This window comes from Entelurus aequoreus, linkage group LG01, assembly GCF_033978785.1.
Source record: "Entelurus aequoreus isolate RoL-2023_Sb linkage group LG01, RoL_Eaeq_v1.1, whole genome shotgun sequence".
Lineage (NCBI taxonomy): Eukaryota > Metazoa > Chordata > Actinopteri > Syngnathiformes > Syngnathidae > Entelurus > Entelurus aequoreus.
The window spans coordinates 52421003-52440841 of NC_084731.1; the positions used below are offsets into that span (position 1 = coordinate 52421003).

Sequence of the window (19839 nt, forward strand, 5' to 3'; positions counted from 1 at the left end):
AAAAATGTCTAAAGACCCTAAAGGTCACAAATCTGCTAAAGTGTATTCGGCAACGGGTGAACTTGCTTTTGAACTACAAAAGATGGAGGAAAGAATCCTCAATAAACTTGAAACCAGACCCTCAGGCTCAGGTGGTGGACGCGGCGTTTCAAAGTCAATCCGGGGAAGAAACTGTTTCGGCTGTGACCAGCCTGGTCACTGGGCTCAAGACTGTCCCAACATTTCCGAACAGGAAAGGTTACGTCATGCCGCCAGACGAACACGAGGCCGCAGCAAAGGGCGTTCACAACATAGCTCCTTCCAGCAGCAGCCACAACAGCAACAATACCACGCCCCCAGGTCCGCCTTAGCGCCTGGCGCCTCCGCCTACTTCCTGGGTGACGACGTGGACCAAGGGGGGGTCTTCTGAAGCTGCCCACAGCAGGAGCCACAGCAGGAAATACAGACAGGCCCCCTGCTGGACATAGTTGTCAATGGACAATGTTATCAGTTCATGATTGACACTGGCGCTACACATTCACTTTTGAATGCAGTAGTTCCAAAGAAACTGTGTGCTTCCTTTTTAAAGGTTGAAGGCTTTGCTGGGGTCACAAGGATGTTACCTGTCACCAAACCACTTCCGGTTCAGATTGCTGGACACTCGCTAAAGCATCCCTTCGTGGTTGATCATCACACACCTTGCCTGCTCGGTAATGATCTGCTTTACAAACTGTACCCTGACATCCAATATCGCACAGAAGGAACCTTCCTGGTGTTACCTGACGGCACTACCACCAAGCTGCGACACCACTATAAAGGCTCCTCCATGTTTGTGCTCATGCCTCAACCTGAGGTACCACAAATGGCGGACATCTACTGGACACGCCTCCTCCCGGAAACAAGTGAAGGACAAGGGCTGCTCCTGCTCTTCTATCAGTGGAAGCCCTGGCTGACCGAGCTGCGTCCGTATGTACCACCACCTGATCCGCCACATGTCACCTTATATTATGATCGCCAATCTGATGAAAGTTACCAAGAAGTTTTTGACACCATAGCAGGAAAAGAGTGGTCTTTGGCCTACACTCACATCTATGCTGGAGCTCAGGGTGTGTCCGCCCATGTCGACTTCACTCCTCAACAGAAAAAATGGTATAAAATGGACGCTACGGCAGTCCCACATTGTTCTCTTGCTCTTTGTCCCGCCTACCAAGCCAAGGACTTGGGTCCAATGACAAAACAGGGAGTATCTGCCACTGATTGGGTAGACACCCAAATACCACACTTACAACATTCTGACTCAGTTGATATGTTTCGTATCTCCTGCTCTCAGACTGCTGACCTCGGGGTTCTACAACATCTTCAGGTCGCTCGAGAGCATGGGCAAGAACGAACAGACCATCCTGAAGCTGCTGACATGTTAAACACCCTCCCACTGACCGTTTGGTCTCAAGGTCCCACAGATGTTGGTCTTGCTGTCAATGCGTCCCCTGTCTCTGTCAAAATTGACACCAGTAGTGTGGTACATGTCAGACAATACCCACAAAAACAACAAGCCATAGATGGCATTACAGATACCATCTCAGGCCTTAAACAATCTGGAGTATTGGAACCCTCCAACTCTAAATGGAACACACCTATTTTGCCTGTTCCAAAAACTGGCACCTCTGTGTACCGGATGGTACACGATCTTAGGGCCGTTAATGACGTCACAGTGACCCCTCCCATACCTGTTCCTAACCCTTACACAGCACTCACCCATCTGACCACTGCACACTGTTATTTCTCTGTCATTGACCTAGCGAATGCTTTCTTTTGCATCCCTATCGCTGAATGCATCAAACATGTCTTTGCTTTCACCTTTCAAGGTCAAAAGCTGCAGTACTCCCGCCTCCCACAAGGTTGGAAACTGTCGCCTGGCCTTTTCAACCAGCAATTACGAGACGATCTGGCCTCAGTGGAGCTTTTTGACGACACATTTGTTGTCCAGTATGTAGATGACATACTCATCGCTGCTTCTTCTCCTACCTCATGCCTGGCGGCCACCCTAGCTGTTCTTCAGCGTCTGGCCTCAACAGGATACAAGGTCTCTCGTAAGAAATTGCAGGTTGCCCGTTCCCTTGTTCATTTCATGGGGCGGGAGATCTCCTCAACGGGGGTCTCCCTGTCCCCTGACCATCGCCAGTCTATCCTATGTCATCCTAAACCTTCTTCTGTCAAACAATTACAGTCCTTCCTTGGATTGGCTGGTTTCAGCCGCTCCTACATTCCTTGTTTTTCCTTGAAAACAGCTCCTCTTCGTGCCCTCCTCCGCACTGCTGGAGTCCGCAACTCAAATGCTGCCCTCCAGTGGACGGTTGAGGCCGAACAAGCTTTCATTGACCTCAAGCAACATTTGTCTTCTGCTTCTGCCCTTGCAGTACCAGACTACAAACTACCCTTCTACTTAGATGTTTCTGAGAGTGAAGGTACTGCTAACGCTGTCCTTTTTCAGAAACCTGAAGGGGGAGGTATAGGGGGAACGCGTTGCGTTTTAACCTACACCAGCATTCTGCTTGACCTATCTGAACTTCGACATCACACATGCTCGCAACATGCTTCCACTTTGGCAAAACTGATTGACAAAACGGCACACATTGTCATGGGACACCCACTTACAGTACTGACAAACCACACTGTCATTGCATATGTATCATCACATTTGTTTACCATGACGCCACTCAAACAACGCAGACTCATGAAAATTTTGCAACAACCTCACATAACTTTTACACACGAAGGAATCAACATGGCTGATAACATAAATAGTGGAGAATTACATCACTGTGAGGAGAGAGTTGCTTTGACTGAAAAGATAAGACCAGACCTGTTGACCACACCCATCCCAGGCTCCCACTGGCTGTTCACGGACGGCTGTTGTTTCAGACATCCTCTAAAGGGATTGCAGGCAGCTTGGTCAGTGGTACAGCAGTCCAGCTCAGGAGAATGGGAGACCTTGGCCACCCAGACACTTGACGAACAGCTGTCAGCCCAAAGAGCTGAACTTGTGGCTTTGACAGAAGCCCTAAAGCAAGGAAAAGACTACGAAGTGACTATCTTTACAGACTCGGCTTATGCCTTCATGTCAGCTGTCATTGACCTTCCTAAATGGAAGAGAAATGGCTTCCTGACTGCTGAAGGACATCCGATTAAATACAAGACAGAAATGGAAGCACTGGAAACAGCGCTGCTCCTACCTAGAAGGATAGCTATTGTCAAGTGCAAGGGACACAGTAAGGAAGAAGGGACAGTAACTGATGGTAACAACTTTGCTGACTCCGTAGCTAAGCAGACTGCTGGCTATGACAAGACTGGAATTATCATGACTGCCACTGCCTGCCAGACAGAACTCCTACCTGCCCTGTCTGATGATGAAATCAGAAAACATCAGGGGCAGGCCTCACCACAAGAGAAAATTTTGTGGCTAAGAAGAGGCGCTATACAAGACCTGACAGGTCTTTGGCGAGGGCCAAATGGTCACCTGGCCTGGCCCCCAGGAATTAGACAAAAAATGCTCCGATGGGCCCACGGTCCCGGACATGTGGGGGCAAAGCAAACAAAAGCGAACTTGTCACTATGGTGGCACCCCTATTTGGAGAACATTGTAGACAACTACGTCAGATACTGCGATATCTGCCAGGACTTTAACCCCAGACCAACACTGAAACCAGAAATGGGGACTTTCCCCATTCCGGCACAAAATGGTGAAGAATGGACGATCGATTACACTGACATGATCAATCCGGTACAAGGGAAAAGGTACTTGCTAACTTGCGTTGACAGTTACAGTGGATGGCCGGAAGCAACTCCAACCTCAAAAGAGGATGCAAAATCAGTAATTAAATGGCTTGTTAATGACCTAATTCCCCGACATGGTTTCCCCAAAAAGATTAGGTCAGACAACGGCACCCATTTCAAAAATACTCACCTAGCCTTGGTCGAAAAGGCTCTCGGACTAGAACACAGGTTTGGTTCGGTGTACCATCCTCAGTCCCAAGGTAAGGTCGAGAGAATGAACCAAAACATCAAGACAAAATTGGCTAAAATCTGTGCACAGACCAAATTGAAGTGGGTTGACGCGTTACCATTGGCTTTAATGACCATCCGAATGTCCATGAACAAAACTGGTTTTTCACCCTATGAACTGCATTCAGGTCAGCCCTTCCCAGGACCAGCTGCCTCCCTGGAAGGAAGAATCAGCGTAAAACCAAAATGGTACTTTGAACAAATTCAGAATTTGTGTAATAATTTCTCTGCACAGATTCGTGGACAACAATCCACTCCTCCAGGGACCCTCCCTCCCGTAGAGTGGGTCAAGCTCAAAGTCATCAAACGCAAGTGGACGGAGCCCAGGTGGACTGGTCCCTTCAAGGTCGTGGAACGGACGTCTCACGCCCTTCGACTAGCTGGTAAAGGGGACACCTGGTACCACCTCTCCCTCTGCACTCCTGCTGAAGAACCTGACAGATCACCAGCGGATGTCATTGCTGACATCGCCACATCATCTGCCCCACTCGACCCCCTAGCAGCGCCTTTTGAGCCTGAGGCAGCTGAAGAAGAACGGGAGCAGAAAACGACTCATTTTTAGTGGGTGTGTTAACGAAGTAACACACATAAGGGGTGATCGTGCTAGTAACCTCTCCCCCTCTAGGTCATAGAAGAGCGAGGCTTTAATTACACACACATAATCCTACAGCCCAGAAGACGACGCTGAGAGAGAGATTTTCTACCTATATTACTCTTTTTAACTTCTATATTGTATATCCTTATTTGAGACCAGCCTTTATACTCGAAGTTATCCAATTTCTTTTGCTTGTTTTCAGCATAACTATCTGTGTCGTTATATTAAGTGAAAAGTTTGATGTTTATCCCCGTTTCGTTACCTGAATTACTCTGATTTTGATAGTCGAAAAGCAGGATGTTACGCCCAGAAGTATTTCCTGACGGATTGGTGTTTAGGCTTGTTCTACTGTTCTTGTGCCTCAGTCCTTCCTTCCCGACGACAGTGACTGACAAGTGTCTTAGAACATACGGCGGACTTGAAATAGACTGGGTTAGGGGGGACAGCAAGACTTATTTTTTTGACCTGTGCAGTGTGATTAAATGCGGGGGAAAAAATAGTTTGTACCGTAGTAGTAACCTCTATCTTTGTGACGACATAAAACTGAATCATTGGTGTCGGAAGCAGACAACATACTCTAGTGGGTGGTGCCCCTCATGGACGAGTGTAACCCACTACACAGGGCCCTCTTTTTACCATTACCGCCTACCTCTACTATTAGAAGTTATTCAGAGAGGGATGACCTTTCAGAGGAATTTTGATCGTTCCCAGAATCCCCTTGCACTTACAATTATCGGAATGGGTGTTGTGCCAAGTCCCTTTTATGTTGTTTTGGGGGTTGAACAGGCTGGTACGGACCCTAAAGGGATTATTAAAATTAATATCCTTGAGAGGGCATTAACTACCTTTGCCCCCTCTGTAGCACCTAAAGTGCCACTCCACCTCGGTGACGTTACAAAAGCTCTCACATCTGTGTATACTAATGACATCACCACTGAAGACCTGGTAGCTTTGACCTTAGGAGCAGGTGCAGGCAACCTATGGCTCAGGTGGATGACTAGCATGGCTAAGAGCCAAAACCTGGGTGACTGTGTTGCTTGTTCCGCTGGACGTCCTTTTCCCCACACTTACCCCGCCCCTTTTAAGTTGACTGACATAAATGGCTCAAACTGTCTTATTTCCTTGTTCTCTGAACCCACGCCACCAGGGTGCGATTTGTTGGCTAGTGTGTACCCTCCTGTTGACAATTCCACCCGACTTCTTCCATTTGTGGCCCAAAAGCTGAATTACACGTGTTTTCAATTCAAAGGACCCTCTTCGTCCCCCAACAAATTGGGTGATATTAACCCTTCCTGGTGCACCACACTGATAGATGGCTCAAGGATAGGCCCTTGGGCACGAGCTGACTTATTCTGGTATTGTGGGGAGCACAGATTGTACATTAGAATCCCAAAGTCATCCGTAGGGCTTTGTGCTATGGTTAGACTGGTGACCCCACTCACCCTAGTGGGTACCAAATTAACTCCCCTTGTAACTCCTGTCTCAGCGGCCTCTCTAACTTCTCGCCGACGCCGCCATGTTTTATCTCGAAGGAGTGTAAAGGGCTCCTTTGATCTGATGAGAAACCCTGATGGTGTTTACTTTGATGCAATTGGACAACCAAGAGGGGTCCCCTCACAACACAAATTGTGGTGTGAATCCTGTGCAGGTTTCGAGAACCTTCCTATCATTGGTGCTATTTTCCCTGTGACTGCTACTAAAAATGTTGAACGCATTAACTATGTTTTTTATAATCTGTTGAGACTGACCAACCTGACTCGTGACGCCGTTGAGGGACTTGCTGAACAACTTGCCCCGACCTCTCTCATGGCCATCCAGAACCGCATAGCCCTTGACCGCATCCTAGCCAAGGAAGAAGGCGTGTGTGCAATGTTTGGTGACCAATGCTGTACCTTCATTCCTAACAACACTGCACCAGATGGCTCAGTTCAGAGGGCCTTAGAGGGCCTCCAGGCCCTGTCTAAGGAACTTACTGAAGTTTCAGGGGTCTCTGACCCCTTTAAAGATTGGCTCCAAAGCACATTTGGCAGGTGGACTGACCTAATTAAGTCTGTCCTGGTCTCCATTGGAGTTTTCTTGGCCATTATAGCCTCTTGCGGTTGCTTTATCGCCCCTTGTGCTAAGTCTCTATGCACCCGCATCATTGTTAGAGCTGTAGAAGGTCAACCCCACCCTGTTTCTGGGCTCGTTATGTCTTTGAAGGGGGTCAAGCAAAATGGAGACTTTCGAGAATTGTTGATTTCCTTCCCTGACCATGACGACATTGACGTGGACTCCCTCCATCTATCATCCATGTAAATATGCTGTTGTTTTATTGCTAGCTTGCTCAAAGAAAAAAAAAAAAAAAAAAACTACAGCACCTACTTTAATGTGGGGCGTGCTTTAGAGGTGTTGCTCTCGTAGGAGAGATCTTTTGGATAAGATCTGAAGGGGGATTGTAGATAATGCATATGTTTAAGAGCTATTTCTTTTCTCATAATCATGTTTGAATCAGCTCATTTCTTTCCTTAATTTTACTCTGTATACTAGTTTCTCTTTGTCTTCAGATTGCCTGGTTAGATAGGGTCGTAAACCATCAGGAATGTGAACACAACCCCCAAGTCTCTCTTCTTATCAGTGTTGGGGGGAGGGGAAATGGGGGTTTTCTTTGTGTGAAAAAGAGTTGCTTTTGGCCTGTGGAATGCCAGATCAACTTGGGCTACGCATTTGGATGTGTTGTTCGAGGCTGGTCTCTATTCTCAAATATTTGACAATAAAATTAGAAAATACCTATTCTGTGATTGGTGTATATTGGAGATCAGTTTATGTGTCATCTAAGTAACTTGGGACTGACCAGCGTTTTACATCCCACTTGGAGGAACATCTGGTCAAACGCAACAAGATTCAATATTACAGGCATTTTTAGACATTTTACATGTTTGGTTTAAAATTTGTGTTTGAATACATTTGTATTGCTTTTTTCGCATTATCTCAGGATTCTAAGAACATTACTTTCATATTGAGTAAAAAACTACTTTTTGTTTTTGCAAACCTTACAAACTCACATAAATACATTATTACAGGCATTTTTAGACATGACACATGTTTGGTTTTGGAGTTATGTTTATATAACTTTCATATTTAGTATGACTGTTATACTGTCATATTGAATAAAAAAAAACTAGCTTGTGTCTTTGATATCTTTACAAAAGATCATTTTTTAAACTAACAACGTTACATGTCTCCCTAGGCATTATTAGCCATTTTGCATGTGTTGTTTAGGAGTTAGGTTTAAATACATTTGTATTGCTTTTTTCCCATTATCTCAGGTTTCTAAGAACATTACAGTCAAGTAAAAAACTACTTTTTGTGTTTGCAAAATGTAAAACTCAGTAAAACTCCCAATGATTCATTATTTCAGGCATTATTAGCCATTTTTTTGTGTGTTTTATGAGTTATGTTTAAATAACTGTCATATTGAGTGTGATTTTGTCATTGAGAGTAAAACCTAATTTTTGTATTTGCAAACCTTACAAAAACAACCGATTCTAGGAAAACTCACATTGATACAATATTACAGGCATGTTTAGACATATTGCATGTTTGGTTTTGGAGTTATATTTATATAACCTGCTTTCTGAGCCGCCACCTTTGTGGTTTGCGTGTCCCACTGATCCAGGAACTATGTTGTCCGGGGGCTTCTATGGTCTCCCAAGACAAACAGGTCCTAGGTGAGGGATCAGACAAAGAGCAGCTCAAAGACCTTTATTAAAAGTACAATTGAGGACCTAGATTTTTTCTCGCCCGGACGCAGGTCACCGTGGCTCCCCTGTGGAGCCAGGCCCAGAGGTGTGGCACGATGGCGATTGACGGGCCTGTCCCCATGGGGCCCAGCCGTGCTCAGCTCGAAGAGGCAACGTGGATCCCCCCTCCAGGGCTCACCACTCATGGGCTGGGTCATAGAGGGTGCAGTGTGAGCTGGGCGGCAGCCGAAGGCAGGGCACTTGGTGGTCCGATTATCGGCTACATAAGCTCGCTCTTGGGACATGGAACGTCACCTCGCTGGGAGGGAAGGAGCCTGAGCTGGTGCTTGAGGTGGAGACGTTCCCGGCTAGATATAGTTGGACTCACAGCAAGGGCTCTGGAACCTGTTCTCTCAGAGGGGCTGGACTGAGCTGAACTTTCATTACTTGCAACGCCACAGTGGAAGAGATTCCCCACTGGCGTTGCAACTAATGAGAGGCTGGGGTGGCAATTCTTGTTGCCCCCCGGCTCAAAGCCTGCACGTTGGACTTTAAACCCAATAGACGAGATGGTAGCTTCCTTCAGCCTTCGGGTTGGGTGACGGGTCCTGACTGTTGTTTGTGTTTACACACCAAACAGCAGCTCAGAGTACCAACTCTTTTTGGATTCCCTTGAGGGAGTACTGGAGAGTGCTCCCTCGGGTGATTCCCTTGTTCTGCTGGTGGACTTCAACGCTATGTTGGCAACGACAGTGAAACCTGGAGAGTCGTGATTGGGAAAAATGGCCACCCGGATCTGAACCCAAGTGGTGCTTTGTTATTGGACTTTTGTGCTTGTCACGGATTGTCCATAACAAACACAATGTTCAAACATAAGGGTGTCCATATGTGCACTTGGCACAAGGACACCCTCGGCCGCATGATTGACTTTGTAGTTGTGTCATGGGATTTGCGGCCTCATGTTTTGGACACTCGGTGAAGAGAGGGGCAGAGCTTTCTACCAACCACCACCTGGTGGTGAGCTGGCTCCGATGGTAGGGGAGGATGCCGGTCAGACCTGGCAGGCCCGAACGCATTGTAAGGGTCTGCTGGGAACACCTAGCAGAGTCTCCTGAAGAACTTTGAACATGTCCGGAAGAACTTTGAACATGTCACGAGGGAGGTGCTGGACATTGAGTCTGAGTGGACCATGTTCCGTTCCTCTCTTGTTGAGCCAGCTGATTGAAGCTGTGGCCGCAAGGTGTTTGGTGCCTGTCGTGGCGGTAATCCACCAGCAGTGAGGGATGCTGTCAAGCTGAAGAAAGAGCCACCGGGTCCTTTTGGCTCATGGGACTCCAGAGGCAGTGGGCATACCGACAGGCCAAGCGAGACCTCCTCAGTCCCACCAACACGTCTTCTTATGAGGAAACAGTGCCTGGGAAGTCTGTGGTGGGCTCTCCTATTTCTGGGGCTGAGGTTGCCAAGGTAGTTAAAAAGCTCCTCGGTGGCAAGGCCCCGGGGGTATGAGCTCCGTCCGGAGTTCCTTAAGGCTCTGGATGCTGTGGGGCAGTCTTGGTTGACAAGACTCTGCAACATTGCGTCTACATCGGGGGCGGTACCTCTGGATTGGCAGACCGGGGTGGTGGTTCCTCTCTTTAAGAAGGGGAACCGGAGGGTGTGTTCCAACTATCGTAGATCACACTCCTCAGCCTTCCCGGTAAGGTCTATTCATGTGTAATGGAGAGGAGGAACCTCGGATCCAGGACGAACAGTGTGGTTTTCGTCCTGGTCGTGGAACGGTAGACCAGCTCTATACTCTCGGCAGGGTCCTTGAGTGTGCATGGGAGTTTGCCCAACCAGTCTACATAAGTTTTGTGGACTTGGAGAAGACATTCGACCTTGGCCCCCGGTAAATCCTGTGGGGAGTGCTCAGAGAGTATGCAGTATCGGCATGTCTGATTGTGGCGGGTGTCTCCCTGTATGATCAGTGTCAGAGCTTGGTCCGCATTGCCGGCAGTAAGTCGGACCCCTTTCCAGTGAGGGTTGGACTCCGCCAAGGCTGCCCTTTGTCACCGATTCTGTTCATAACTTTAATGGACAGAATATCTAGGCACAGTCATGGCTTTAAGGATCCCCTCAACGCCATGACTGCGCCTGGTTTGGTGGCTGCAGGATTAGGTCTCTGCTTTTTGCAGATGATGTGGTCCTGATGGCTTCAACTGGCCAAGATCTTCAGCTTTCATTGGATCGGTTCGCAGTGAAGCGACTGGGATGAGAATCAGCACCTCCAAGTCCGAGTCCATGGTTCTCGCCCGGGAAAGGGTGGAGTGCCATCTCGAGGTTGGGAAAGAGATCTTGCCCCAAGTGAAGGAGTTCAAGTACCTAGGAGTCTTGTTCACGAGTGAGGATAGAGTGGATTGTGAGATCTACAGGCGGATCGGTGCGGCGTCTTCAGTAATGAGGACGCTATATCGATCCGTTGTGGTGAAGAAGGAGCTGAGCCAGAAGGAAAAGCTTTCAATTTACCGGTCGATCAACGTTCCCATCCTCACCTATGGTCATGAGCTTTGGGTTATGACCGAAAGGACAAGGTCACGGGTACAAGCGGCCGAAATGAGTTTCCTCCGCCGGGTGGTGGGTCTCTCCCTTAGAGATAGGGTGAGAAGCTCTGTCATCTGGGAGGACCTCAGTGTAAAGCCGCTGCTCCTCCACATTGAGAGGAGCCAGATGAGGTGGTTCGGGCATCTGCTCAGGATGCCACCCGAACGCCTCCCTAGGTCCGAACGGCAGGAGGCCATGGGGAAGACCTAGGATACATTGGAAAGACTATGGCCTGGGAACGCCTCGGGATCCCCCGAGAAGAGCTGGACGAAGTGGCTGGGGAGAGGGAAGTCTGGGCTCTCTGCTTAGGCTGCTGCCCCCGCAACCCGACCTCGGATAAGCGGAAGAAAATGGATGGATTTAGTATGACAGTTATACTGTCATATTGAGTGTGACAGTATACTGTCATAAAACCCAATTTTTGTATTTGCAAACCTGATTCTAGTAAAACTCACATCTATACAATATTACAGGCAATTTTGGACATAATTCACGTTTGGTTTTGGAGTTATGTTCATATAACTTTAATATATAGTATGACATCTATACTGTTATAATGAGTAAAAAAAACTAACTTGTGTCCGTCATAAAACTCAATTTTTGTATTTGCAAACCTTACAAAAACAAATGATTCTAGTAAAACTCACATGGATTCAATATTACAGGCATTTTTAGACATTTTGCATGTTTGGTTTAGGAATCATGTTGGAATACATTTGTATTGTTTTTTTCACATTATCTCAGCATTTTAAGAACTTACTGTCATATTGAGTAAAAAAAACTTTTTGTGTTTGCAAGCCTTAAAAAAACAACCGATTCTAGTAAAACTCACATTGATACAATATTACAGGCATGTTTGGTTTTGGAGTTATGTTTATATAACCTGCTTTCTGAGCCGCCACCTTTGTGGTTTGCGTGTCCCACTGATCCTAGGAGCTATGTTGTCCGGGGGCTTCTATGCCCCCTGGTAGGGTCCCCCAAGACAAACAGGTCCTAGGTGAGGAATCAGACAAAGAGCAGCTCAAAGACCTTTATGAAAAGTACAAATCGAGGACCTAGATATTTTCTCGCCCGGACGCGGGTCACCGTGGCTCCCCTGTGGAGCCAGGCCCAGAGGTGGGGCACGATGGCGAGCGACTGGTGCCCATGGGGCCCAGCTCGAAGAGGCAACGTGGGTCCCCCCTGCAATAGGCTCACCACTCATGGGCTGGGTCATAGAGGTCGGGTGCAGTGTTAGCTGGGCGGAGGCCGAAGGCAAGGCACTTGGCGGTCCGATTATCGGCTACATAAGCTCGCTCTTGGGACGTGGAACGTCACCTCGCGAGGTGGAGAAGTTCCCGGCTAGATAAAGCTGGACTCACTTCGACGCACAGCAAGGGCTCTGGAACCTGTTCTCTCAAGAGGGGTTGGACTCTCTTCCACTCTGGCGTTGCAAGTAATGAGAGGCTGGGTTGGCAATTCTTGTTGCCCCCCGGCTCAAAGCCTGCACGTTGGACTTAACCCAGAAGACGAGATGGTAGCTTCCCTCCGCTTTCGGGTTGGGTAACGGGTCCTGACTGTTGTTGGTGTTTACGCACCAAACAGCAGCTCAGAGTACCCACTCTTTTTGGATTCCCTTGAGAGTGCTCCCTCGGGTGATTCCCTTGTTCTGCTGGGGGTCTTCAACGCTCATGTTGGCAACGACTTTGAAAGTGAAACCTGGAGAGTTGTGATTGGGAAAAAATGGCCACCCGGATCTGAACCCAAGTGGTGCTTTGTTATTGGACTTTTGTGCTCGTCACGGATTGTCCATAACAAACACAATGTTCAAACATAAGGAAGAACTTTGAACATGTCACGAGGGAGGTGCTGGACATTGAGTCTGAGTGGACCATGTTCCGTGCCTCTCTTGTCGAGTCTGCTGATTGGAGCTGTGGCCGCAAGGTGTTTGGTGCCTGTCGTGGCGGTAATCCTAGAATTCGCTGGTGGCCACCAGCAGTGAGGGATGCCGTCAAGCTGAAGAAAGAGCCTATCGGGTCCTTTTGGCTCATGGGACTCCAGAGGCAGCGGGCATACCGACAGGCCAAGCAGTGCCTGGGGAAACTGTGGTGGACTCTCCTATTTCTGGGGCTTAGGTTGCCTAGGTAGTTAAAAAGCTCCTCTGTGGCAAGGCCCCGGTGGTGGATGAGTTCCTTAAGGCTCTGGATACTGTGGGGCTGTCTTGGCTGACAAGACTCTGCAACATCGCGTGAACATTGGGGGCGGTACCTCTGGATTGGCAGACCGGGGTGGTGGTTCCTCTCTTTAAGAAGGGGAACCGGAGGGTGTGTTCCAACTATCGTGAAACACACTCCTCAGCCTTCCCGGTAAGGTCTATTCATGTGTACTGGAGAGGAGGAAACTCGGATCCAGGACGAACAGTGTGGTTTTCGTCCTGGTCGTGGAACGGTAGACCAGGTCTATACTCTCGGCAGGGTCCTTGAGTGTGAAGCGACTGGGATGAGAATCAGCACCTCCAAGTCCAAGTCCACGCAGGAAAGGGTCGAGTGCCATCTCCAGGTTGGGGAGGAGATCTTGCCCCAAGTGGAGGAGTTCAAGTACCTAGGAGTCTTGTTCACGAGTGAGGATAGAGTGGATCGAGAGATCCACAGGCGGATTGGTGCGGCGTCTTCAGTATTGAGGACGCTATATCGATCCGTTGTGGTGAAGAAGGAGCTGAGCCAGAAGGAAAAGCTCTCAATTTACCGTCGATCTACGTTACCAGCTTTGGGTTATGACCGAAAGGACAAGCGGCCGAAATGCGTTTCCTCTGCCGGGTGGTGGGTCTCTCCCTTAGAGACAGGGTGAGAAGCTCTGTCATCCGGGAGGAACTCAAAGTAAAGCCATTGCTCCTCCACATTGAGAGGAGCCATGAGGTGGTTCGGGCATCTGCTCAGGGTGCCACCCGAACGCCTCTAGGGAGGTGTGGCAGGAGGCCACGGGGAAGACCTAGGACACATTGGAAAGACTATGTCCCCGGCTGGCCTGGGAACGCCTCGGAATACCCCGAGAAGAGCTGGACGAAGTGGCTGGGGAGAGGGAAGTCTGGGATTTTCTGCTCAGGCTGCTGCCCCCGGAAGAAAATGGATGGATTTAGAATGACAGTTATACTGTCAGATTGAGTACAAAAACTAACTAAACCTTACACAATATAATGTTTCTAGTAAAACTCACAAAGATACATATCTCCAGGCATTATTAGCCATTTTGCATGTGTGGTTTAGGAGTTATGTTTAAATAAATAACTGTCAGATTGAGTGTGACAGTAAACTGTCATAGTGAGTAAAACCCTTATTTTGTATTTGCAAACCTTACAAAAACAACTAAATCTAGTAAAACTCACACAGATACAATATTACAGACATTTTTAGACATAATGCATGTTTGGTTTTAGAGTAATGTTTATATAACTTTCATATTTAGTATGACAGTTATACTGTCATATTGAATAAAAAAAACAACTAACTTGTGTCTTTGCAAACCTTACAAAATACAATTTTTCTAGTAAAACTAACTAAGATACATGCTCCAGGCATTATTAGCCATTTTGCATGTGTTGTTTGAGTTATGTTTAAATAAGTGTCATATTGAGTGTGACAGTATACTGTCATAAAACCCAATTTTTGTATTTGCAACCCTGATTCTAGTAAAACTCACATATATACAATATTACAGGCAGTTTTGGACATAATGCATGTTTGGTTTTGGTTTTGGAGTTATGTTTTTATAACTTTCATATATAGTATGACAGCTAAACTGTTATATTGAGTAAAATAACTAACTTGTGTTTGTCATAAAACCCAATTTTTGTATTAGCAAACCATACAACTGATTCAAATAAAACTCACATGGATTCAATATTACAGGCATTTTCAGACATTTTGCATGTTTGGTTTAGGAATTATGTTGTAATACATTTGTATTGCTTTTTTCACATTATCTCAGGATTTTTAGAACATTACTGTCATATTGAGTAAAAAAATAATTTTTGTGTTTGCAAGCCTTAAAAAAAGCATATGTTTCCAGTAAAACTCCCAAAGATGCATTATTTCAGGCATTATTAGCCATTGTTCAGGTGTGGTTTAGGAGTTATGTTTAAATAACTGTCATATTGAGTGTGGCGTTATACTGTCATATTTAGTTAAAAAAAAACTAACTTGTGTCTTTGCAAACCTTACAAAAGAAAATGTTTCTAAACAACACTCACAAAGATAATTTTTTTCACGCTATTAGACATGTTTCATGTGTATTTAGGAGTTATAATTAAATAACTTTCATATTGAGTGTTAAAGTTATAATGTCATTATGTGTAAAACTTAATTTTTGTATTTGCAAACCTTACAAAAACAATTGATTCTAGTAAAACTTACATAGATTCAATATTACAGGCATTTTTGGTTTAAAAATTGTGTTTGAATACATTTGTATTGCTTTTTTCGCATTATCTCAGGATTCTAAGATCATTACTTTCATATTGAGTAAAACACTACTTTTTGTTTTTGCAAACCTTACAAACTCACATAAATACATTATTACAGACATTTTTAAACATGACACATGTTTGGTTTTGGAGTTATGTTTATATAACTTTTATATTTAGTATGACTGTTATACTGTCATATTAAATAAAAAAAAACTAGCTTGTGTCTTTGCAAACTTTACAAAAGATCATTTTTCTAGTAAAACTAACAAAGATACATGTCTCCAGGCATTATTACCCATTTTGCATGGGTTGTTTAGGAATTATGTTTAAATACATTTTTATTGCGTTTTTCGCATTATCTCAGGATTCTTAGATCATTACTTTCATATTGAGTAAAAAACTACTTTTTGTTTTAGCAAACCTTACAAACTCACATAAATACATTATTACAGGCATTTTTAGACATGACACATGTTTGGTTTTGGAGTTATGTTTATATAACTTTTATATTTAATATGACTGTTATACTGTCATATTGAATTAAAAAAAACTAGCTTGTGTCTTTGCAAACTTTACAAAAGATCATTTTTCTAGTAAAACTAACAAAGATACATGTCTCCAGGCATTATTACCCATTTTGCATGGGTTGTTTAGGAATTATGTTGAAATACATTTTTATTGCTTTTTTCGCATTATCTCAGGATTCTTAGATCATTACTTTCATATTGAGTAAAAAACTACTTTTTGTTTTTGCAAACCTTACAAACTCACATAAATACATTATTACAGGCATTTTTAGACATAACACATGTTTGGTTTTGGAGTTATGTTTGGATAACTTTCATATTTAGTAGGACTGTTATACTGTCATATTGAATAAAAAAAACTAGCTTGTGTCTTTGATATCTTTACAAAAGATCATTTTTTCTAGTAAAACTAACAAAGATACATGTCTCCAGGCATTATTAGCCATTTTGCATGGGTTGTTTAGGAATTATGTTTAAATACATTTTTATTGCTTTTTTCGCATTATCTCAGGATTCTAAAATCCTTACTTTCATATTGAGGAAAAAACTACTTTTTGTTTTTGCAAACCTTACAAACTCACATAAATACATTATTATGGGCAATTTTAGACATGACACACGTTTGGTTCTGGAGTTATGTTTATATAACTTTCATATTTAGTATGACTGTTATACTGTCTTATTGAATAAAAACAACTAGCTTGTGTCTTTGCAAACTTTACAAAAGATACATTTTCTAGTAAAACTAACAAAGATACATGTCTCCAGGCATTATTACCCATTTTGCCTGGGTTGTTTAGGAGTTAAGTTTAAATACATTTTTATTGCTTTTTTCGCATTATCTCAGGATTCTAAGATCATTACTTTCATATTGAGTAAAAAACTACTTTTTGTTTTTGCAAACCTTACAAACTCACATTAATACATTATTACAGGCATTTTTAGACATGACACATGTTTGGTTTTGGAGTTATGTTAATATAACTTTCATATTTAATATGACTGTTATACTGTCATATTGAATAAAAAAAAAACTGGCTTGTGTCTTTGCAAACTTTACAAAAGATAATTTTTCCAGTAAAACTAACAAATATACATGTTTCCAGGCATTATTAGCCATTTTGCATATGTTGTTTAGGAGTAATGTTTAAATACATTTTTATTGCTTTTTTCGCATTATCTCAGGATTTTAAGAACATTACAGTCATATTGAGTAAAAAAACTACTTTTTGTGTTTGCAAGATTTAAAAAAGCATGTGTTTCGAGTAAAACGGCCAAGGATGCATTATTTCAGGCATTATTAGCCATTTTTCATGTGTGGTTTGAGTTATTGTTAAATAACTGTCATATACTGTCAGTTATGACATAGTAAGTAAAACCTAATTTATGTATTTGCAAACCTTACAAAATCATTTAAATCTAGTAAAACTCACATGGATTCAATATTACAGACATTTTTAGACATTTTGCATATGTGGTTTAGGAATTATGTTGGAATCATTTTTTTTTATTTGTTCGTTTTTTCTCAGAATTTTAGAACATTACTGTCATATTGAGTAAAAAAAAATTTTGTGTTTGCAAGCCTTAAAAAAGCATATGTTTCGAGTAAAACTTACAAGAATGCATTATTTCAGGCATTGTTAGTCATTTTTCATGTGTAGTTTAAGAGTTATGTTTAAATAACTGTCATATTGAGTGTGGCAGTTATACTGTCATATTGAGTAAAAAAAACTAACCTGTCTTTGCAAACCTTACAAAAGAAAATGTTTCTAGTAACACTCACAAGTGCACATATGGACACCCTTATGTTTGAACATTGTGTTTGTTATGGACAATCCGTGACGAGCACAAAAGTCCAATAACAAAGCACCGCTTGGGTTCAGATCCGGCTGGCCATTTTTCCCAATCACGACTCTCCAGGTTTCAAAGTCGTTGCCAACATGAGCGTTGAAGACCCCCAGCAGAACAAGGGAATCACCCGAGGGAGCACTCTCAAGGGAATCCAAAAAGAGTGGGTACTCTGAGCTGCTGTTTGGTGCGTAAACACCAACAACAGTCAGGACCCGTTACCCAACCCGAAAGCGGAGGGAAGCTACCATCTCGTCTTCTGGGTTAAGTCCAACGTGCAGGCTTTGAGCCGGGGGGCAACAAGAATTGCCAACCCAGCCTCTCATTACTTGCAACGCCAGAGTGGAAGAGAGTCCAACCCCTCTTGAGAGAACAGGTTCCAGAGCCCTTGCTGTGCGTCGAAGTGAGTCCAGCTTTATCTAGCCGGGAACTTCTCCACCTCGCGAGGTGACGTTCCACGTCCCAAGAGCGAGCTTATGTAGCCGATAATCGGACCGCCAAGTGCCTTGCCTTCGGCCTCCGCCCAGCTAACACTGCACCCGACCTCTATGACCCAGCCCATGAGTGGTGAGCCTATTGCAGGGGGGACCCACGTTGCCTCTTCGAGCTGGGCCCCATGGGCACCAGTCGCTCGCCATCGTGCCCCACCTCTGGGCCTGGCTCCACAGGGGAGCCACGGTGACCCGCGTCCGGGCGAGAAAATATCTAGGTCCTCGATTTGTACTTTTCATAAAGGTCTTTGAGCTGCTCTTTGTCTGATTCCTCACCTAGGACCTGTTTGTCTTGGGGGACCCTACCAGGGGGCATAGAAGCCCCCGGACAACATAGCTCCTAGGATCAGTGGGACACGCAAACCACAAAGGTGGCGGCTCAGAAAGCAGGTTATATAAACATAACTCCAAAACCAAACATGCCTGTAATATTGTATCAATGTGAGTTTTACTAGAATCGGTTGTTTTTTTAAGGCTTGCAAACACAAAAAGTTTTTTTTACTCAATATGACAGTAAGTTCTTAAAATGCTGAGATAATGTGAAAAAAACAATACAAATGTATTCCAACATGATTCCTAAACCAAACATGCAAAATGTCTAAAAATGCCTGTAATATTGAATCCATGTGAGTTTTACTAGAATCATTTGTTTTTGTAAGGTTTGCAAATACAAAAATTGAGTTTTATGACGGACACAAGTTAGTTTTTTTTACTCATTATAACAGTATAGATGTCATACTATATATTAAAGTTATATGAACATAACTCCAAAACCAAACGTGAATTATGTCCAAAATTGCCTGTAATATTGTATAGATGTGAGTTTTACTAGAATCAGGTTTGCAAATACAAAAATTGGGTTTTATGACAGTATACTGTCACACTCAATATGACAGTATAACTGTCATACTAAATCCATCCATTTTCTTCCGCTTATCCGAGGTCGGGTTGCGGGGGCAGCAGCCTAAGCAGAGAGCCCAGACTTCCCTCTCCCCAGCCACTTCGTCCAGCTCTTCTCGGGGGATCCCGAGGCGTTCCCAGGCCATAGTCTTTCCAATGTATCCTAGGTCTTCCCCATGGCCTCCTGCCGTTCGGACCTAGGGAGGCGTTCGGGTGGCATCCTGAGCAGATGCCCGAACCACCTCATCTGGCTCCTCTCAATGTGGAGGAGCAGCGGCTTTACACTGAGGTCCTCCCAGATGACAGAGCTTCTCACCCTATCTCTAAGGGAGAGACCCACCACCCGGCGGAGGAAACTCATTTCGGCCGCTTGTACCCGTGACCTTGTCCTTTCGGTCATAACCCAAAGCTCATGACCATAGGTGAGGATGGGAACGTTGATCGACCGGTAAATTGAAAGCTTTTCCTTCTGGCTCAGCTCCTTCTTCACCACAACGGATCGATATAGCGTCCTCATTACTGAAGACGCCGCACCGATCCGCCTGTAGATCTCACAATCCACTCTATCCTCACTCGTGAACAAGACTCCTAGGTACTTGAACTCCTTCACTTGGGGCAAGATCTCTTTCCCAACCTCGAGATGGCACTCCACCCTTTCCCGGGCGAGAACCATGGACTCGGACTTGGAGGTGCT

General features: G+C 44.7%; 1 protein-coding gene across 1 annotated transcript; it reads left to right on the top strand.

The window, feature by feature from the left end:
- Positions 1 to 267: 267 nt before the first annotated feature.
- LOC133642525 (uncharacterized) lies at positions 268 to 6960 on the top strand. The gene has a single exon (XM_062037127.1). It carries the CDS (start codon positions 494 to 496, stop codon positions 4601 to 4603), a length of 4110 nt encoding a protein of 1369 aa, XP_061893111.1. The 5' UTR covers positions 268 to 493; the 3' UTR covers positions 4604 to 6960.
- The last annotated feature ends 12879 nt before the right edge of the window (positions 6961 to 19839 follow it).